Genomic DNA, 23,547 nt, shown 5'->3' with positions numbered 1-23,547 from the left:
CACTGTGTAACAAATATTATAGTGTAGCAATGTTACAATGTAACATTCATTATACCGTAACATCCGTTACACCGTAATATGATTACACCGTAACATTGTTACACCACAACATTCGTTACACCGTAACATTGTTACACCGTAAAATTGTTACACCGTAAAATTGTTACACCGTAACATTTTTACACAGAAACATTGTTACACCGTAACATTGTTATATCGTAACATTGTTACACCATAACATTGTTACACCGTAACATTGCTACACCGTAACATTGTTACACCGTAACATTGTTATAACGTAACATTGTTACACCGTAACATTGTTACACCGTAACGTTGTTACACCGTAACATTCGTTACACCGTAGTTTGGTTACACCGTAACATTGTTATACCGTAGCAGTGTTACTCCGTAACATTGTTACACCGCACCATTCGTTACACCGTACCATTCGTTACACCGTAGTTTGGTTACACCGTAACATGGTTACACCGCAACATTCGTTGCATCGTAGTTACGGTATAACAATGTTACGGTGTAACAATGTTACGGTGTAACAATGTTACGGTGTAACAATGTTACGGTGTAACAATGTTACGGTGTAACAATGTTACGGTGTAACAATGTTACGGTGTAACAATGTTACGGTGTAACAATGTTACGGTGTAACAATGTTACGGTGTAACAATGTTACGGTGTAACAATGTTACGGTGTAACAATGTTACGGTGTAACAATGTTACGGTGTAACAATGTTACGGTGTAACAATGTTACGGTGTAACAATGTTACGGTGTAATAATGTTACGGTGTAACAATGTTACGGTGTAATGAATGTTGCGGTGTAACAATGTTACGGTGTAACGAATGTTACGGTGTAACAATGTTACGGTGTAATAAATGTTGCGGTGTAACAATGTTACGGTGAAATCATACTACGGTGTAACGAATGTTACGGTTTGAGCATACTACGGTGTAACAAAGCTTGCCGTTTAGCCTAACATTCTTTGATCAGGTTCAAGCCAGGTTCAAGCCAATGGTTCATTTTGGCTAGCCTCGCCTGGTTTGAACCAAATGAACCTTGGCTCACGGCACTCAGTGAGCCTGAGCCGACGGTGCTTGCCGACGTGTGGTGTGAACCTGAACCAAAAAAATGAACCTAGCCTAGCTGATGGCTTAGGCTCGTGGGAACACTGCTAAAAACGAAAAAAAATATAATTGAAACAATACAAAATTTGAAAAAACAAGTAATTTAAAAAATAGAAATAAAAAAAACTGACCATGGAAAATTTTATTTTTAGTTTTTGCCAGTCTCCTTAAAAAATGCCCCAGCAATCAGCAAAAAAAATTTGCTGAAATTATTAATTATAATTGAATAAACTTTTACAAACTTTTTTTGTAAACTTTTAAATATCGTTAGATCGATTATTTTGAATTTTCATTCCAAATTAGCACTTGCTAAATTTTAATTTTAGGACATAGAAAAATACCTAAAACCAAAAAAAAAAAATATATTTTTAATAATTCATTGATATTTTGCTAATTTTCCGTAGTAACTTTTCTGAAATAATGTATAAAGCATTTTGTGATACTTGAGGCTTAATTTCTTTTAAAGATTGAGCTTGTTTTAAATTTAGGAGAGTAAAGTGCTCAAACGCGGTTCGGTCATGCTCGTTCGTTGCTCGTGTTTGAAGTCAGTTTTAACAGTGAAAAACGCAAAATATCGGGTCAAAATTGTGTTTTAGTGTTGTGCAACTGGTTTTTTAGTGCCGTCGAAAAGGATTTTTCGTAACATCTGCTAGAAAAACACGATAATCCAGTGATTTAACAAGCCGAAGATTAGATTTTGCGGGGCTGCCATATTGGTTTTGCTTCCAACGAGCCGAGGCTTCTCGCGTGTGTTTCTGTATTGTGAGAGAAGGGGAAGTTTGTTGCGTGGTGTTTGTGTAGAAGTGCTTAAGCCTCTTCCGCTGTGTACGATGAGCATCGCGTTTTTCTTTCTGACAGCATCGGCGAGAGGAGAGAGTTGTGTTGGTGTGTGTGTAGGGTTTTTTTGGTTTGCCGATGACACGTCTCGGAGGCGCGCTGCTGTGCAATCAAGGGGGGTGGGGGGGAATGTGCTCTGCGGTGGTGTTTATGGTGTGTTCGAGTGTGCAGCCACCCTCATGGAGTGTTGGCGCAGAATAAAGCGACCAACACTGGCCTGCGGCGCAGCAGCGGCAGCTCGCCTTTGCTTTTACCCCATCCTGAGGAGTTCACGTCAGTCAGGAGTGGGAAACGGTGAGGTGTGGAGATGACAAGGAGTGTCGACGCAATCCTGTTTCGTCAGTGTGTTGGTGTTTTGAGCGGACGGGAGAAAGAGCGGTTATCGAGCCGAGCTGTGGCGAGAGGCCCGCTCACCGCTGTTACATGAAGAGGGTGCCAGGCTGAGAGGAGGTGATTTCGTGCAGCCGAGCCGGTGACGTTTCGCTATTTGGAGAAAAGGCGAGAGGCACGAGAAAAGCAGCTGTCTGAGGCAGAGAGAAGGGTTGGTCAAGGGAACGTTGACACAAGGTAAGATTGTTCTTTGCTGGACATGTCTGGTTTAGGACTGTGGTATCTTTTGTTTTGAGGTGAGTTATGATTGTATTTATAAGCTATTTCGCGTTAGGCTGTAAATATTTTTCAAACTTTTTGTCTCTCCCCTATCCCCCTTCAAAATCAAAAAACTTTTACAGTGAAACGTTGAAATTGAATGTTGTAGTTTCAATTTTATAATTGTTTGCCCACCTCCCCCTACCCTTTTCGACCTCAATCAGAGCTAGGGGACAAAAAAACTTAGAAAAGTATTTACCAATATGCCTTATAGGATATTGATTAAATTGAATGATTTGAACTTTTTTGGAAGAATATTCATCGAATAAGCTTTCATTTAGCATGTTTTTCTGCAACTAAAGTTCAAAGAAAACTGAAAGAAATTCAGAATTTTGGGGCTTACAGAATATTCCTCCAAGAAATTTTGAGTGACACGAAACCATAATTTTCAATTCATTCGTATTTTTCCACCCACAGAGAGCGAGTTGTGGCGCTATAACCACGGCAAATAGTGTCCAGGGCATTCGCGGAAATTCGATGTCCCATCCTCGAGGGTCCCGGAGCACCAAAACTTCTTAGCATGGTGCTCCCAACGATTAATTGCCCAAACAAACAGGAACGTGAGCGGGGGATCCCCACGTTTCTTCCTCCCCTGTAGATTCAGAAATGTATTGCTGTTTGAACACTCGTGCTCAAACTCAATCCAATTCAACGAATCATCTTTGCGGTTAACTTTACGCAGTTGGCCTGGCCGCTTCGACGTTTGTGATGTTTCAATGCATTTTTATGCAATGGCGCACTGCAAATGTTGATAATGACAAGAAGATGCTAGGCGTCAATCAACCTAAGGCATTCTCCAGGATGCCCTCGAAAGACTGGCTGCGCTAGGGTTAGATTAGATTAGATTAGATTAGAAGATTGAGCTTGTTTTAAATTTAGTTTTTTGCCTAGCTTTAAATTGTTCAAGAACATCAAAAAATTCATAAGTTAAAAAAACAAAAACATTTTTTTTAAACATGCAAAAAAAGTCTAAAAATTGTGAAATAAAAAATAATAATAAAAATAAAATTAAGAATTTAAAAAACTTTACATGTTTTAAATAGTATTCAAAATAAAAAATCCAATAAAAATAATTAAAAGAGTAAAATCTAAAAAAAAGCAACCAAACTCTAAAACAAATCATTAAAAAAACCCACACACATTGGATTATTCATTTAGCAAAAAACATGAAAGTAACAGCAATAAAAAAAAAATAAATATTAAAAATAAAAAGTTAAAAAACTTAAAAAAAAAAAACTTTAATTGAACCATAAAAAATGCTTAAGTCAAGATAATCCAAACAAAATTATCATTATTTAAATCTCTGAGAAATTAAGGGGTTACATACATGTAAATCGACAAAAAAGTCAGAGGTTGGTGTGAGCATACACTTAATTTTTTTTTGAATCTGTTTTCAGGGCATTAAAATATACATTTTCATCTATTATCAAAACAAATTTGAAGACATTTGGTTGTATCATTGCCGAGATATAGCTATTTGAAGTTAGTAGTTTCAAAAAACGGGTGCCACGATATCTCAACACTGCCTTGACCAAATCGGCTCAAAATTTTGGTGAAGACTCGTTAAACCAGTTCTGTGTGCATGACGAAGGCCGATTTTCAAAAAACTTATTTTAAAAAAAGATAAAAATATTTTTGTGTTTTTCATATAAAAAATCGTCAGTTTTTGATTTTTGTATTTTTTTAAAAAGCAAAATTTCAAAATCGGGCTTCGTCATGCACACGGGATATGTCTTGAGAGTCTTCACCCCAAATTTCAGCCAATTTGGTCCATCCCATCTCGAGATATCGTGGCACCCGTTTATCAACTCGGTGTTTCGAGAAAAACGCTCAGAAAGATTGACAGTCCGCTTTGCGCACGGCAAAATGTTGAGGTTAACATCGTATTTAACTCAGTTTAATCAAGTAATATCTTCATGAAACTTTCAGAAGTGATTGAAAATCATCTTTTTAGTGGATTCAATAAATTTTCTGAAATATGAAATTTTGTGATTTTCTACATGTATGTAACCCCTTAAACACCAAAAATTAAATCTAAAAACTAAAAAATAAAAATAATAAAAAAGGAACAAACAGACGAAAAAAACAAAAATCTAAAAAATGGCTGCCTAAACCTAAACCTAACCCTTCAAAAACAAAAAAAACCCGATTTAATATCACCAGAGGTGAAATAGAGCCTTTCTTACAAAATGATGAAACTCCGACAAATATATTGGTGCAATTAATTTTTCAGAAACATAATGATACCACCCTTGAATGAATGATTACATTATTAGAAAATTTAGGGTACTCAGTCTTTAATGTTAGTCTATGATTAACTTAAAAAAATATGTATCGCTATTGCACTTTGTCGATCAATTATGAGAAGCCAGAAAGAACACTTTCACGCGCAGCGTAAAACGCGCAAGCGTAAAAGCGCTGGCGGTGAAGCTTCGACTTGACGACTTGTCGAGCTTTTGAGCGAGAACGAGCCGGGACTTCGAATTTGATGTTCAGTATATGATTTTGTATAAATCCAAAAATTTAAAAGGAAAAAAAAGGGTAAAAATAAGACGAAAAACACTAAAATCCCGCTATATCTCTGGAAATACATTCTGGAAAAGTTTCAAATTTTGGGCCCAAACAGTTTATGGTGCATGTTTTCGAATGGCTTTTTGTTTGAAACTGAAATCTTTAAATTTGATAGTGTTATCTGTAAAATAGTCCAAAAAATACCTCTAAAAATGGCTTTGACCACATTTACTGGTCGAAAATTGTGAATCGAAAAATAAAATGTTGGTCTCCGACCCCACGGCTACAGATCTGATTTATGAAAATGGTGGGTTTTACGAGCGGTTTTCCAGTGATGGAAGACACAAATTTTTAAGAGCGGATACAGACATCGCTCATGTATTTCAGAAAAAGAGCTCTCAAAAATCAGACTTTGAGTTCCGGGTTTCAGGCCAAAAATCAATCGAAAGAGCGCATCTAAACCTTCAATTTAGTAATAGGATTTTTTCCTGGGACGAATCCTCGCCGTGTACGATTTTTTTAAGATTTCTAAAAAAAGCGTTTTTCCAAAAGCAAACCTTAACCCTTTCTTTTGTAAGAAAGGCAAAAACAAAAAAATGAAAAAAAACTAGAAAATAAAAAAAAAAAAACTGAAAAAAACAGTTCAACGCTGCAAAAAAACTTAAAAGTAACACAAGAAAACTGAAAAGATGAAAAACTTTAAAATTAAAAACTAATTTAAAAATTGAAAAAGTCAAGAAAATCCAAAACTTTTAAAACTATCAAAATCTTACAAAATTTTCAAAATAAAATTAAAAAAATCACAAATATATTTGATATTATGAAAAACTAAAAACAGCAATAATAATATAAAATTATTGTTAAAAAAATAAAACAGAAATTAAAAAAAATTAAGAAAATTAAAAAAAAACAACTGAAAATGTATGGTCAAAACATATAGCAATATATTAATAAAAAAAAATCAACAAATAGAAAAATAAAAAAATCAATGAAAAATTCAAAATATTAGAATTCAAAAAAAATTGAAAAATTAAAAAGTTATTAAAAAATAAGAAATTTAAAAAATCAAAACTCTACATCAATCTTTAAAATCCCAGCATCTATAAAGTCTTTACGTCTTAAGATCATCATCAAAGTCTACAAATTTTCAAAGCCTCCACATAATTAAAGGTTCACATCTTACAATTTCTGCATTTTCGATGCCTCCATACATATATTTTGAGTCTTCGTTTCTTTGAAGCATCCACATTTTTTGAATCTTCACAACAAAGTTTCTTCATTTTATGATCTCCCCATCATGAAGATATTCCCTTCTATAAAGTTTTTTATCTTTAAAATCTTCTTATCTTAAAAAAGACTATAGAAGACAAAATATATTTGATATAAAAACACAATAAAAAAATTCACGGTAATCCTAAAAATATCGAATCGATCAGATTTATATTATTTTCGATGTATTTGTATTTTTTCTAAATCTTCATAACTAGAATCATAAACTTCTAAATCTTGATCAATCCAACTTCCATCAATTTTCCGGAAACAAAACCTCACATTCAATCGCCTGTAAAATGGCAGCACTCACTTGACTTTGTAAGTTATGACCATCAAACAATCACTTCCGGCGTTACCTATCGGAAATGGGCATCATTTTCAATTAATGGCACCGAGAAGCCCCTCCGTAATCGATTTGTAGCTCAATTATGCATGCCCTAATCAGTGAACCCGAAAAAAACGAATCTTTTTTTTCCTGGAGAAAAGTGGAGAAGGCGGAAAACAATCGTCACGAAGATCGTAATCCAAAATTGATTTCTTCACGCAACAAATTTCAACCTTGAAGAGCTCAGGTGAAATGACCTTTAATAGCCGTGAACTCATTCCGGGATTTTCCGGGTCGTGACCTTAAACCTCAATAAACGAGGGGCCGAAATTTCACCGCAGCGCTCTGATTCAATTTATTTGTTTTTGCACACAACTCTCCTCCAGCTCTCTGTGGAGCAAACGCCCAGATGGCGGCAACCGAGGGCGTCGAGGGTGTAAATATTTGATGTTCCTGACCATGAACAAATCAAATTTACAGCTGCTGAAGCTGTGTTGCTCTTCGTTTTCCATTTTTTGGGTTGTGGGAAGTGCTTTTCCGAATTATAGGTTAGGTCGGTATGCATAGAGTGGAGAGATTTGTGTAGAGTATGAAAAGTGATTTATTGGCATGTTGAAGATGGAATAATATTTCATAACTACAAGTTATGATCCTTTGATTGCTTCAATGATTGGTGTGGAGAAGTGTTGAAAAACAAAATCTGGAACAGAAACTGAAACATAAACTGAAGCAGAAACTTAAAAAAAAGTAAAGAGTAAAGAGTAAAGAGTAAAGAGTAAAGAGTAAAGAGTAAAGAGTAAAGAGTAAAGAGTAAAGAGTAAAGAGTAAAGAGTAAAGAGTAAAGAGTAAAGAGTAAAGAGTAAAGAGTAAAGAGTAAAGAGTAAAGAGTAAAGAGTAAAGAGTAAAGAGTAAAGAGTAAAGAGTAAAGAGTAAAGAGTAAAGAGTAAAGAGTAAAGAGTAAAGAGTAAAGAGTAAAGAGTCAAGAGTAAAGAGTCAAGAGTCAAGAGTCAAGAGTCAAGAGTCAAGAGTCAAGAGTCAAGAGTCAAGAGTCAAGAGTCAAGAGTAAAGAGTAAAGAGTAAAGAGTCAAGAGTCAAGAGTCAAGAGTCAAGAGTCAAGAGTCAAGAGTCAAGAGTCAAGAGTCAAGAGTCAAGAGTCAAGAGTCAAGAGTCAAGAGTCAAGAGTCAAGAGTCAAGAGTCAAGAGTCAAGAGTCAAGAGTCAAGAGTCAAGAGTCAAGAGTCAAGAGTCAAGAGTAAAGAGTAAAGAGTAAAGAGTAAAGAGTAAAGAGTAAAGAGTAAAGAGTAAAGAGTAAAGAGTAAAGAGTAAAGAGTAAAGAGTAAAGAGTAAAGAGTAAAGAGTAAAGAGTAAAGAGTAAAGAGTAAAGAGTAAAGAGTAAAGAGTAAAGAGTAAAGAGTAAAGAGTAAAGAGTAAAGAGTAAAGAGTAAAGAGTAAAGAGTAAAGAGTAAAGAGTAAAGAGTAAAGAGTAAAGAGTAAAGAGTAAAGAGTAAAGAGTAAAGAGTAAAGAGTAAAGAGTAAAGAGTAAAGAGTAAAGAGTAAAGAGTAAAGAGTAAAGAGTAAAGAGTAAAGAGTCAAGAGTCAAGAGTCAAGAGTCAAGAGTCAAGAGTCAAGAGTCAAGAGTCAAGAGTCAAGAGTCAAGAGTCAAGAGTCAAGAGTCAAGAGTCAAGAGTCAAGAGTCAAGAGTCAAGAGTCAAGAGTCAAGAGTCAAGAGTCAAGAGTCAAGAGTCAAGAGTCAAGAGTCAAGAGTCAAGAGTCAAGAGTCAAGAGTAAAGAGTAAAGAGTAAAGAGTAAAGAGTAAAGAGTAAAGAGTAAAGAGTAAAGAGTAAAGAGTAAAGAGTAAAGAGTAAAGAGTCAAGAGTCAAGAGTCAAGAGTCAAGAGTCAAGAGTCAAGAGTCAAGAGTCAAGAGTCAAGAGTCAAGAGTCAAGAGTAAAGAGTAAAGAGTAAAGAGTAAAGAGTAAAGAGTAAAGAGTAAAGAGTAAGGAGTAAAGAGTAAAGAGTAAAGAGTAAAGAGTAAAGAGTAAAGAGTAAAGAGTAAAGAGTAAAGAGTAAAGAGTAAAGAGTAAAGAGTAAAGAGTAAAGAGTAAAGAGTAAAGAGTAAAGAGTAAAGAGTAAAGAGTAAAGAGTAAAGAGTAAAGAGTAAAGAGTAAAGAGTAAAGAGTAAAGAGTAAAGAGTAAAGAGTAAAGAGTAAAGAGTAAAGAGTAAAGAGTAAAGAGTAAAGAGTAAAGAGTAAAGAGTAAAGAGTAAAGAGTAAAGAGTAAAGAGTAAAGAGTAAAGAGTAAAGAGTAAAGAGTAAAGAGTAAAGAGTAAAGAGTAAAGAGTAAAGAGTCAAGAGTCAAGAGTAAAGAGTAAAGAGTAAAGAGTAAAGAGTAAAGAGTAAAGAGTAAAGAGTAAAGAGTCAAGAGTAAGGAGTAAAATAGAAAGAAAGAGGTAGAAAAAGAGAAAAAAAGGTAAAAAAAGATAAAAACAGCAAAAAAATCGTAAAAATTCCAACGTAGTGAAAACCACCACAAATCAAACCAAACTTTATCGCCCTCGAATTCAACCAGCACTCACTTACAGTGTTACAATCGTGAAAGTGCACGTAAAACTTTTACCGCCGCAAATCATGCCCAATCACATCAACTTCAGCTCCAATTACACAACTTGCCGTAAAGTTTCCTGTTTCTTTTTTTCGATTTGCTTCCAGTATCAATAGGGAGCTTAAAACTGAAAAAAAAACTAAAAAAGCTGAGGCACGAAAGGTATTAAACTTCCGGTTCTGCCTGGCACCGGAAACTTTTTTTTGCACTTTTTTCTATTATTTGTTGCAGTAAAAAAGTACACACAATCAAAGTCGCATTTGCAAAAGTGGGTAGAAAGAGGAAAAACCAAGCCGATGAAAAGGGAAATTTTCAGTTCACTGAAAAGCTTTCGTCAAAGTTTGCTAGGTAAAATGTTCCTATTTATTGGTGCTGCTGGCGAAGGGTCTTTTCCTTCGGTTAGGGAAAGTTGCAAATGTAACGATGCACTTGGGACATCCTAAAACATATAACAAAACTTGTAAGGAAGGGCATCCCTTTCAGAACATTTGAGTGTCTCTTTTTTTTGGTAGATTTTTCCGCTTATGGCAGTTTTCCTTCCACTTGAAGGACCTTCTTTTAAGGGGGAAACACATGTTAGAATACATTTTTACCTTTTTTTTCCTAGCTCCCAAAAAGCAACTCTTTCCGGATAAATACTTTCCCTCGGAGTATTTTTTTACTATTATTTTGAAGAACCAGAACATGCAACTTTTTTGAAGGGTTTTTTGCGTAAATCAACAAAAAAAGCTCGAAGGAAACTTTGGGTTCCGACTCCGTCTGAGAGAGACGCTTGCCGCAGGGAAATGTGGCTTCCGGGAAAACCTTGCGCGCCGAAAATTTCCCCCACTCGAGATGAGTCCACGTGGGCTGAGTTTGCTAGTTTTGTTGGTGAGAGAAGAAGAAGAAGCAAAAAAAGTAAACCTCGCTTCTTTTTTTATTTGCCTCAAACGCACGGCAAAGTTTCAAGTGGTTCAATTTGTCTGCTCTCGAGTGCTTTGAATGGGGGGAGGAGGGGGAGGAGGAGTTTTCCCCCGTCCCCTCGGGAAGCACGTGAGGAAAGCTTCAAAAGGATGTTCCGCCAGGAGGTTATGCGTCTGGGGATGTGAATACTTTCAACTGGGTTTGGGTAGGTCAAGGGACGGAGAGATTGAGATGTTGGGAAAGGGTGAGTTGCGAATTGATTTTTTTCAAATGAAATAAATTTGAAATAAATTTGAAATAAATTTGTAATAAATTTGTAATAAATTTGAAATAAGTTTGAAAAAAATTCGAAATAAATTTTAAATAAATTTGAAATAAAATTGAAATAAATATGAAATAAATTTGAAATAAATTTGAAATAAATTTGAAATAAATTTGAAATAAATTTGAAATTAATTTGAAATAAATTTGAAATAAATTTGAAATAAATTTGAAATAAATTTGAAATAAATTTGAAATAAATTTGAAATAAATTTGAAATAAATTTGAAATAAATTTGAAATAAATTTGAAATAAATTTGAAATAAATTTGAAATAAATTTGAAATAAATTTGAAATAAATTTGAAATAAATTTGAAATAAATTTGAAATAAATTTGAAATAAATTTGAAATAAATTTGAAATAAATTTGAAATAAATTTGAAATAAATTTGAAATAAATTTGAAATGAATTTGAAATAAATTTGAAATAAATTTGAAATAAATTTGAAATAAATTTGAAATAAATTTGAAATAAATTTGAAATAAATTTGAAATAAATTTGAAATAAATTTGAAATAAATTTGAAATAAATTTGAAATAAATTTGAAATAAATTTGAAATAAATTTGAAATAAATTTGAAATAAATTTGAAATAAATTTGAAATAAATTTGAAATAAATTTGAAATAAATTTGAAATAAATTTGAAATAAATTTGAAATAAATTTGAAATAAATTTGAAATAATTTTGAAATAAATTTGAAATAAATTTGAAATAAATTTGAAATAAATTTGAAATAAATTTGAAATAAATTTGAAATAAATTTGAAATAAATTTGAAATAAATTTGAAATAAATTTGAAATAAATTTGAAATAAATTTGAAATAAATTTGAAATAAATTTGAAACAAATTTGAAATAAATTTGAAATAAATTTGAAATAAATTTGAAATAAATTTGAAATAAATTTGAAATAAATTTGAAATAAATTTGAAATAAATTTGAAATAAATTTGAAATAAATTTGAAATAATTTTGAAATAAATTTGAAATAAATTTGAAATAAATTTGAAATAAATTTGAAATAAATTTGAAATAAATTTGAAATAAATTTGAAATAAATTTGAAATAAATTTGAAATAAATTTGAAATAAATTTGAAATAAATTTGAAATAAATTTGAAATAAATTTGAAATAAATTTGAAATAAATTTGAAATAAATTTGAAATAAATTTGAAATAAATTTGAAATAAATTTGAAATAAATTTGAAATAAATTTGAAATAAATTTGAAATAAATTTGAAATAAATTTGAAATAAATTTGAAATAAATTTGAAATAAATTTGAAATAAATTTGAAATAAATTTGAAATAAATTTGAAATAAATTTGAAATAAATTTGAAATAAATTTGAAATAAATTTGAAATAAATTTGAAATAAATTTTAAATAAATTTTAAATAAATTTTAAATAAATTTTAAATAAATTTTAAATAAAATTGAAATAAATATGAAATAAATTTGAAATAAATTTGAAATAAATTTGAAACAAATAGCAAACAAATTTAAAACAAATTTGAAACAAATTTGAAACAAATTTGAAACAAATTTGAAACAAATTTGAAACAAATTTGAAACAAATTTGAAACAAATTTGAAACAAATTTGAAACAAATTTGAAACAAATTTGAAACAAATTTGAAACAAATTTGAAACAAATTTGAAACAAATTTAAAACAAATTTGGAACAAATTTGAAATAAGTTTGTCAATTTCAGTTCTTTTTAATTTAGCTGAAATCAAAAAGTCAAATACGCCATAAAATTCAATGCCACTTCAAGCACCAAACATCAACATCATTTCCCTTCAATTTCGCCAGCTTTCCATCGTTATTCCAAATGTGTCCACCAACTGACGACGGCATTTCCTTGGAGCTGACCTCACAAAAATGATTTATTCATTCCATAATGCTCTCCCACTGAGGCTTCAAGGATTCAAGAAAAACGAACCCAAACTTTCCCATTTTCCAAGAAAAACAAAATTAAATAACGAAGAAATAAGAAACGAAACTCACCTGCTTCTTGCCGGCCTGGTTCGCCAGCTGCACGTTGGACCGACTCCGGATGATCCGGGCGTTGTTGACGTAGATGTCCTCGCTGCCGTTCGGGAGCCGCCGCCGGGTCACGTAGATCGGCGGGTTGCCGTCGTAGTCCGAGGTGATGGTCGTCCCCAGCTGTTCGAGGGGGGTCGCCACCGTCGCTGGAAGAAGAAGAAGAGAATAAAGGTAAGATTTTAATAAAAATTTGCCAAGTCGTGCTGATTTTTTTTGCGCTCCTCACTTTTGACAGAAATTTCCATGCCAAAAAAGAGGGATTTTCTTGTGGCCTCATCTTGGAAAGGTAATAAAATCAACATGCTTCAAAGGCACTTTTTTGTGGGACAGACTTTTAAAGATTTTTGCCTCTTCAAAGTTTGGCAAGCAGACAGGAAGCTTAACGGGGAACAACGAATGAAAGGCACGTTTTGACGTTGCCACTCAGATCGAACAGATATTTCAGATTTAACTTTGGGAATCTCTCCAAAATTCTATTGAGGACAATTTGGGTTAAAACAATTCTTGAATTTTAATGCAAGTCCAAGTCCAAGTCCAAGTAAAATAAATTTGAAATAAATTTGATATAAATTTGAAATAAATTTGAAATAAATTTGAAATAAATTTGAAATAAATTTGAAATAAATTTGAAATAAATTTGATATAAATTTGAAATAAATTTGAAATAAATTTGAAATATATTTGAAATAAATCTGAAATAAATTTAAAATAAATTTAAATAAATTAAATAAAAATTTAAATAAATTTGAAATAAATTTTAAATATATTTGAAATAAATTTAAAATAAATTTTGAATAAATTTAAAAAAAAATTGAACAAATTTTAAATAAATTTTAAATAAATTTGAAACAAATTTGAAACAAATTTGAAACAAAAAAATTCAACAAATTTGATGCAAATTTTAAGCAAACTTTAAACAAATTTGAATACATTTGAAACATATTCAAAAAAAATTAAAACAAATATGAAACAAATTGGAAACAAATTGGAAATAAATTGGAAACATATTGGAAACAAATTGGAAACAAATTGGAAACAAATTTGAAACAAATTTGAAACAAATTGAAACAAATTGGAAACAAATTGGAAACAAATTGGAAACAAATTGGAAACAAATTGGAAACAAATTTGAAACAAATTGGAAACAAATTGGAAACAGATTGGAAACAAATTTGAAACAAATTTGAAGCAAATTTGAAACAAATTTGAAACAAATATGAAACAAATTTGAAACAAATTTAAAACAAAATTGAAACAAAATTGAAACAAATTTGAAACAAATTTGAAACAAATTTGAAACAAATTGGAAACAAATTTGAAACAAATTTGAAACAAATTTGAAACAAATTTGAAACAAATTGAAACAAATTGGAAACAAATTGGAAATAAATTGGAAACAAATTTGAAACAAATTTGAAACAAATTTGAAACAAATTTAAACAAATTCCAAGTCCAAGTCATGCTCATTTTACCCATCACGTCCTTTATGCAAATTTGCCTCCAATATTCACAGGCCTTAAAAAAGTTAACCTAAAAGACGTCGTCTTTTTCGCATCTTTCAGCTTTTCAACAACTGGTGGCTTTGCTGAGGAATAAAAAAAGGGATGACTTTCCTTCCAACAGCTTTTCACAGTTAAAATGTGGTAGGATAAAAACGCCCCGTCAGCTTCAATTTTTATTGTCCTGGTTGGGGGAAAATTTGCTTTATGCCAGACGTACAAACACACGCTCAAAGGGAATCCCCACACAAAAGGAATTCAAAAGGAGCGGAACAAGGCTGACAAGACAAGCGAACACATGTTTGCAACACACCAACAACATCAACAATTCAATTCAAGCAAGCACACACACACAAACGAACAAAATTGCACTGGTGCGTAGCGTAGCATATCGCATTGCATCATATCAGATCGTGTTTGAGGTTAGGATTTATTTCCAGCATTTCTGCTCTGGCATGCAATCCGGGGAAAAAAAAACTTGCATGCAAGGTTGCCTTCCCAGCGTTCGTCAGTAACTATGGCAGATCTATTCGTACTTCTTTTCACCTCCTTCTCACTCCTCACAAATCATAGTTCTGCAGGCGAGTGTGGGAAAAGGTAAGTGGCTCGTGAATGATTGAAATCTTAATTGAAAGAACACTTGCATAATGTTTGCGAGCGGGAAGCTACACAACTAGAGATGTGCAAGTCTTTGATGTGGTTTTTGCGGCACCAGCTATGCGGTGGTTGTCTAGAGTGCAAAATGCACGGGTCAACGGCCTTGACGCAAGGATATTCGTGACGCAGAGCGGTGCAGTTTGGTGAATTATGAATTGGAGTGTGTTTACTTCTAGGATGGTGGGAATCGTTGGAGTGTGTTATGTTTTCAGTTTGCTGTGACTAAATTTGGAAATTTAATATCCAACGATCTTAAACTATTTTAAAACTTTCGAAAATCGACTTAACTTTGCATTTGTTGATTTTGAAGAAATGTTATTCAGTACAATCTTTTTGTACAGTCATCCCTCATATTCGGAACAGTTTACAGATCAGCCAATGTTTAAAAAATCATAGAAAATCGATAATTGAACTTAATGATTCGCTTTAACCTTCATTTGAAAGCTTATCTTGCGATCTTTAGAATGCTGTATCGAACAACTGCAAATTTTAAATTTTATAACAAGTTTTTGAAGAAAAACTTTGATCTTTGAAGTCCACAAATTCGGAACACTTTTTTCTTATGGATGTAAACAAACATTGGTTCTCTCCATGAGTACAAATTTTTTACAAAATAATGACTTCACGCACTGAAACCAACGAAACTCAAGCTTAGTTATGTTTTATGAATGGTCTGATAACTTTTTTTGTGAAAATATTAGTTAAATTCGAGTGTTCCACAATTGTGGGAGGCACAATAACACCCCACAATTATGGAACATGCAATTTGAAGGAAGTGTTTTGCTGCTCTGAATGAAACAGTCTTGAGATGCAGTTTTGCCTTCCTCGCCTCAATGAGGAAAGGCTATAAAATCACTTGAAAAATGAACATCTTTATTCGACCTCCTAGACTTACCTTCACGTATACCTATCGACTCAGAATCAAATTCTGGACAAATGTCTGTGCGTGTGTCTGGATGTGAGTCCGTGCACCCAAAAATATGCACTCGATTATCTCCGGACTGGCTGAACCGATTTAGACTGTTTTGGTCTCATTCGATCCGTCTTGGGGTCCCACAAGACCCTAGTTAATATTATGAAGTTTAGAAAAGTACTTCAAAAGTTATGCTAAAAAAACGGTTTTAGCTAAACTTCGGAAGATTGTAAAAAGGGTGGTTTTTGTAAGAAAACCCGTCATGCTATATATTGTTAGAAAGGTATTTGAAAGACCTTTCCAACGCGTCCAAAAGATTGAAGATCTGACAACCCCATCAAAAGTTATGAGCACTTAAGTGTTAGTTATACAATATGTTGAGGCCGGATCTAAAATATTTTGATGAAAAAGTTGTCTGGATCTATTATGCGACCCATCGTTGGATAGGTAATCAAAAGACCTTTCCAACGAGCCCAAAAGATTGAAGATCTGACAACCCTATCAAAAGTTATAAGTACTTTAGTGTTTTCAATACACTTTTTTTGAGGCCTGATCTCAGATATTTTGATAAAAATAAGTGTTATTTATACGCTGTGTAGTGTATTCACTTTATGAATGTGAGGAAGGCACCAACCACCTAAAGGTGGATTAAGTAACGTTTTTTGCTTAAAAAGTACTACTTTTACTAGTGAAATAGCAAGAGAATGTGCAAATAAAGGTCCTAAAAATAATATGGTCGAAAGAAACGATGCATTTGGCATGCTGTTGACAAATCATCAAAAAAGTGTTCCGAATTTGTGGGTGTTCCGAATATGTGGGATGACTGTACTGCCCCTGATCGCATAAATGTCCCATATGCATTTTCATCGATTTCGAGTTATTAATGCAGTTTGGTTCAAAATTGTGTGCTCTTTCAAACAAGCCTATAACATCCAGTACTTTGTTCTAGAAATCAGGAGGAAATCCAGTTTTTTTCGCGAAAACTTAACACGTAGCCTATGTATGGGACAAACTCCAAATGCGATTTTCGCAGCTGTTTTTGCATATGGGACATTTATGCGAACATGGGCTGTGTACTTCTAGTACAAGTCGGATTCATGGAATATTAATTTTAATACTTTTAGATTTTGCTGCTCACTCGAAAAATAACGTTTTATTTAAACCTCACAGACCCGCCTTCACCCGGGCACCGTGGTGTAGGGGTAAGCGTGGTTGCCTCTCAACCAGTCGGCCTGGGTTCGATCCCAGAAGGTCCCGGAGGAAAATTTTGAGACGAGATTTGTCTGATCACGCCTTCCGTCGGGAGGGGAAGTAAATGATGGTCCCGGTCTAACCTAGAGGTTAGGTCGTTAGCTCAGTCCAGGTGTAGGAGTCGTCTCCCTGGGTCCTGTCTCGGTGGAGTCACTGGTAGGCAGTTGGACTCACAATCCAAAGGTCGTTAGTTCGAATCCCGGGTTGGATGGAAGCTAAGATGTAAAAAGAGGTTTGCAATTGCCTCAACAATCAAGCCTTCGGACACCCAATCGAGAACGCCAAGGCAATGCTGTAGAGCGAATAATTTGATTTTTTTTGAGACCCGCCTTCACGTAAAAATAACGATTCAGAATCAAATTTTGAATAAAAGTCTTGCACCTGTATGTGCGTTTGCTAAAGAGAATCGAGCCTAACTTTTCAAAGCGCTGAAACCAGAAATTTGAAATATATATTTATTCGAAAGATTGTTTTAACTTTAAGGCTAATTGAAAACAAAACATAGTAAATTTTCAATTTTATACATTCTTTTTTTTAACAAAAAAGGGTATGTAGATTTACAAAAATCTGGAACCTTAGAAGTAATTTTCTGATCGATTTATTGTCTTCGGCAAAGTGTCTAGTAATAAAGTTGAAAAAATTATTAATAAACGGAAAAAAATTCTCTTCAAAGAAATGTTGTGATCTTTTCGTTAAAAAATAGTTTTTAATTCCATTACTTTTTACTAGGTTAAAAAATTGGCAACACTGCACGGAGAGACCGGCCGGGGCAAATCTAAGAAAATCTTGGTTAATTTAACTAAAAGTATGGGTTAATTTTTTACACAGCTTTTTTTCAACAATCGATTGTTGATTTTGTTAACCCGAAATTGCTGACCACCGGTAATTAAAATTAACTAAAAAAATACTTGGAATTGCCATTTTTGTTGGTTAAATGGCCGAAAAAAATTCTAGCAGTCGACTGCTAGAATATTTTTTTCAGAAAATTAACTAAAAATTTCTTGTTTTCAGCTGAAATATTGTGGAATATTCTGTTAAAAACTGGCTGGGAAATGTTTTTCAACTATTTTTCAACTATTTTTTTTTCGTTGTATCAACCGAAATATTTTTGCATGCAGACATAATTTATGTAAGTGTTGATATATATTTTCTTTAATTATCTAACGATATAGGCTGGGCCGAATTTCTAGCTATATTTTAACTATTGTCTTACTTGAATACAGAAAAATATTTGTACATGTAGTCAATAATTAGCTTTGTTAGCAATATTTTTATTGAATTTGCAGTAAATTTTGTAATAATGCCTCACAAATTAATGCTTAATGTTTTTATTTTCGCGTTTATTCTGCCTAAAAATTTAACGTTTTGTACTAATTTGTTTTTTTTTTGCATGAAGTTGTTAAGTGACTGTTAAAAAGCATCAAAACAAAACTTTTTTTTTATCTGTTGAATAAAACATGTAAAGTTTGATTAATGTTTTAAAAAATTACGATGCATTAAACTAAAAATAATGAAAAAGCATATTACAAATTTTGTTAAACATATTTAAAAAAGATGTTTAATTTAACATGAATTCCTGAACAATAGAAATCGAGCAAAATTTTCACTAAGTTTTAAGCTTATATTTTTATTATGTTGTATAAAATTAAGTGTTGTATCCACTTACCATCACTGTGAAATCATCCGATAAGTCATCATCATCTACAATGGTCTCAGGTTTAGTTATTTTTCTTGTGGTTGGACACAGAATTTTCACTAAAGTGAACCTTTTGCTGCAAATAGACATGTGAAATGTATTAGTAATTTAATACAAAATTCTTAATTTCGGCTATAAACTGAAAAAAGGAACGTAAATAAATGAAATTATATTGAGACAAGAAGAAATATCAATAATGCTACTTACCAAGGTTGCATTAATTTAACAATTACTTTTGGCAACAAACTTTCATTAGCATTTGATTCAATTTATTCAACGTACTCCGATTCCTGAAAAAAATATTTTGAGTTTTACTTACCAGTTTATTGAGCAGTCGTATTGCTACAAAACTTTCAAGATAATAATTATCTTCTTTTATATATTTTATTTTTTTTTTATATATTTTACTTCATCTCTATTTTTTATGTTGTTTATGTTGCGTACACATGGCATTTCTATGTATTTTGATGATTCTGAAAAAAAATAATGGTTCATTAAGATTTTATCCGTCGTAAGCACGAAGCTTTTTAATGATTCAGTTTTCTAATAAGAATCACATTAGATAAATTAATGTGAAAAAATAAACCCATACTTACTTGGATTAACCAACATTTTGTTAAATTTGCCCAGGCTGCTCTATCCGTGAAGAGTCGGCCCGCTTTTCCCTTCTATTGCCCTCTCGTTCCATCAAACATTCTTCTAACGTGTTCAACTCACTCGCATTGGAGGTCCTCATGGCGAAGGTCGTCCTCTTGCTCTTCATAGTTTATCACCTGCAAAGAAATCATCAACAAACCTACTCACCAATTCCACCTCCCCAGTTGCAACACTTTGATGTGCCACTTCAACATTAGTAATTTTCACCTTTCACATCCTCTCACTTAATAATTAACAACACAAACTCAACAAATCGACCGCTCTCGTTCGAATCCTGACTTCAAATGACATACGTAAACAAACCCAAGTTCATCTTTTAAATATTCAACCAAATGTAAATTATATTCAACCAACAAAATTTTTGATTTTCCTAAAACCAAAGCTAACAGTCGAGCACGTTCATTCGAGTTCGGGAAATCTGTTAGCTTTTTGCCTCTAGCATTTTCAACAAACAGGTTATTAAATTAATACTAAATTTTAGTTATTTTAACGGAATATTGGCAGTAACAAGTACGTTTTTGTTAAAATTTACGAAAGTAAAATCAACAATATTAATTGTTAAAGTTTCTGGGCACGGTCTCTCCGTGTGTCAAATGAATTTTGACCAACTTGTGTCATAGCTCGAAAGATGGCACTAGATTCAAAAAATGACAAGTTGAATTAACAATATGAGTAACTCTTGGTGTAACTATTCTTTTTTTAGAAGTCTTAAGCAATATCTACAACTTTGCCATCTAGTGCAAATGACTTCTTTTGCCAAAGAAAAATTACACACACACACCAAGTTTCATCCTAATATAAAAATACAAAAAATAAATTTCGTAAAATACAAACATTATTGTAATAATGTTTTTTTTTTCATTTCACGTTTTTATCATTTAATGTTAAATTTCTTAAATACGTATTTCTTTGATTTAAGAGTTTCTTTTTAATGTTTTAGGGGACTACAAAAAGTATCTTTTGCGCCAGAAGTTTGGATGGTGCAAATTATTACCGAAGTTAAACAATATAAAAAAGTTTTTTTTAAATAACAAAATTATGGTCTTAAGATGTTTTGCTGTTTAACCAATAAAAGGTACCCATTTTATTTAGGAAAAATCCAAGGAGGAAAATTGACGATAAAAATATAATTCCAAAGAAGAAATTGATCATAAAAATCATACAAAAATTTTAAACTAGTTTTAAAAAATTTCAAATTCATCAGTGAGTGCTTGAAAATTTTCGAAACCAACACATTTTTAACCAGTCATTGAAATCGAACCCTGGTGACGAGTTTGCTGGCAAACTCGGTTTGCTTTTAAGCCTTCATTCGTTTTTGACCTTAAACACTGTTCTGTTTGAAACAAGGTTCGTTGGGTGCGCCGAACAATTGTTTGAATATTTGTCTTAAACAAAAGGTTTAAACAATACGCGAGCTTTGATTTCGCTTTGACAAACTATTATTTACAAACTTATTTTATTAAAATCCATGACATTTTTCTGACAAAAAAAAGTTTTCAGCCGGAAAATCCTTTAAATAGGGATAGGAGGTTTCAGAGAGCAATAAATTTGGAATTTTTTAGATTTTTGTAAAGTTTAGAACTCGGTGTACTAATTGTTTTGTTTTGTTCCTGTTTTAATCAAAACCAATAAAAAATCAAATCAAATAATATTGTCTTAATCAGCTGTCTTCATTCGTTACATTTTTCCCAATTTGCCCCAGATGCCGGTGTTTGATGAAAAATAATGAAATAGATTATTTCAAGTTTTAAATTTATTTCATAAATATACGTAAATATAATACCCAGCTTTTAAAAATATATAAAATTAAATAGAAAATAGTTAAAGAGCTAGGTATTTTGAGGATCTGTAAACTAAAATTTGAGCAATTTTCCCAAATAAGCCAGTTTAATGCTGACCAAATACAAATTTTAATGTTATTAAATTCTTATCGATAAATAAGTATTGAACTGTTCATCTTTTGCCACGCTCAAATCTGGATTTCCAGGCTAAAATTTGTTTTTGTTTTTTTCATTTTCGGGAATTCCAGGGATAACATATGAAAAATCCCGGGAATTATGTCGCGGGATTCCCGGAATGGACGCACTAGTATTTACTATATTGTTTTTACCGCAACATAAATTTTTAATTTCATTTTCAAACCCTTCAAAATATGGAGACGATTGGTTTAGCATAGGTTTTTTTTTTTGGATCAGGACATCATTTTCATTGAAATATTTGAGATCTGGCCTCCAAAAAGCAACTAAAATATTACTTATGTGCTTATAACTTGGGATAGGGTTTTCAGATCTTCAATCTTTTGGGCTCATTGGAAAGGTCTTTCAAATACCTATCAAAAAAAGTACTACAAAACGGATTACAATATTCCGGACTTAGGCCAAAATTGTTTTTAGGATAACTTTTGAAGTACTTTTCCAAACTTCATTTTAATCAATAGGGTCTTATCGGACCCCAAGACGGCTCGAATGAGACCAAAACGGTCCAAATCGGTTTAGCTACACGGAGAAAAAAGAGTTCCCAAAATCGTGAACAAGCGTTCATGAAAATGGGAACCACGAACAAAGTGTTCAAATTCCATGGTACGGTTTTCGAAATCGTACCATGAGATTTGAACAATTTGTTCGTGGTTCCCATTTTCATGAACGCTTGTTCACGATTTTGGGAACTCTTTTTTCTCCGTGTAGTCCGGAGATAATCGAGTGCATATTATTCGGTGCACAGATTTAGGGACACATACACGAACAGACATTTGGAGCCTAACATTTCATTAGGGCACAAAACTTTTGTAAACAATAATGTATCTCTTTCACTCAAATGACAGTTTGCATAAGGTGTGAGAGGGATACACTCTTGTTTACAAATGTTTTGTGCCCTAATGAAATGGAAAGCACGATTTCTCAGAATATGATTCTGAATCGATATGTATACGTGATGGTGGGTCTGTGAGGTCTCAGTAAGGTGAGGAAGGCAAAAAATACTATTCTCCAAGGTTGTTTTTACAGAATTTCTCAGTTTATATATCATAATAAATTCCAACACTGCAGTTTTCAGAGACAAACTTAAAATAAATCTCCTAGGAATAGTCATCGTTTCACAGTCTTTCCCCACATCGGGTACGTCACGGAATTCGCAAATGCATAAATGCTTTTAATGTTTTCCCAACCCAACCCAGCAAACTTTGGCATTACGCACCCAAACCAAAGCACAGCTGTTGCAATCCTTTGCTCAAAGCTGCAAGTGGAACGACGACACCCCTCAGTCCTTCCTGGAGATCTCCAAGCAGTGAGAGTCCTTAAAGTGCTCCAGAGATGAGTAAGTGGAATGAATTATTTACCATTCTACACATTTGTGCTGAAGACAGGTCTGTGAACGACGTCAGTCAATGTGGTGCCACACTTCTTGTACCAATGCAAACGAGTACTTGCTAGTCTCGCAGCAGGAACAGGCTGGAAGTAACCCAGCACCCCCAGTAGAATTGCTACACTCGCACTAATGTTTCTGGAGCAGTTTGCGAAGATCCTGCTGGTCTCCACACAGTCGGGCGGCGTTCAGGAAAAACGCCAGCTGGTTTCAAATTAAAAGATTCCTTTTGAGGCATGACGTGTTGGTGTGAGGCTGGGTTGGGGCGGTGGTGTGGGTGTTGGATGGTTGTAAGTCTGGGGGTGTTGGGGCTGGGTGGTTGTAAGCTGCGGCCATACGTTACGGGGTGGTTGGTGGGGTGGGGGTAGGGGTGGGTTGAGATGTTGTTTGGGGGGGTGTGATTTGGGATGGCGTACTGGGCATAGATTTTGGTGGAGGGGGGGAGGTTTTTATGAATTGGGAGGGGGGGGGATGGGGGGGGGTTGTGGGAAGGAGGTTATTGTATGGGTGAGTTGGGGTATTTTATGGGGATTTAGTGGGGGGATTAGAGTTGTTTTTTTTTATATTTTTGTATTTTTGTATTTTTGTATTTTTGTATTTTTGTATTTTTGTATTTTTGTATTTTTGTATTTTTGTATTTTTGTATTTTTGTATTTTTGTATTTTTGTATTTTTGTATTTTTGTATTTTTGTATTTTTGTATTTTTGTATTTTTTGTATTTTTGGATTTTTGTATTTTTGTATTTTTGTATTTTTTGGATTTTTGTATTTTTTGTATTTTTGTATTTTTGTATTTTTGTATTTTTGTATTTTTGTATTTTTGTATTTTTGTATTTTTTGTATTTTTGTATTTTTGTATTTTTGTATTTTTGTATTTTTGTATTTTTGTATTTTTGTATTTTTGTAT

General features: G+C 32.8%; 1 protein-coding gene across 8 annotated transcripts in view; it reads right to left on the bottom strand.

Moving 5' to 3' along the window:
• LOC120423869 (fasciclin-1) overlaps positions 1-23,547 on the bottom strand; it is a 634,253-nt gene that overhangs the window by 86,548 nt on the left and 524,158 nt on the right. For all 8 annotated transcript variants that reach the window (XM_052706257.1, XM_052706258.1, XM_052706256.1 and 5 more), the window contains exon 4: positions 12,570-12,754. In XM_052706257.1, the coding sequence (XP_052562217.1) occupies positions 12,570-12,754 (185 nt within the window). The remainder of the gene's footprint in view (positions 1-12,569; positions 12,755-23,547) is intronic.

This window comes from Culex pipiens, chromosome 1 (assembly GCF_016801865.2).
Source record: "Culex pipiens pallens isolate TS chromosome 1, TS_CPP_V2, whole genome shotgun sequence".
NCBI classification, from domain to species: domain Eukaryota; kingdom Metazoa; phylum Arthropoda; class Insecta; order Diptera; family Culicidae; genus Culex; species Culex pipiens.
Note: the sequence above shows the minus strand (reverse complement) of the source record. Positions and strands in the feature narration are given on the sequence as shown.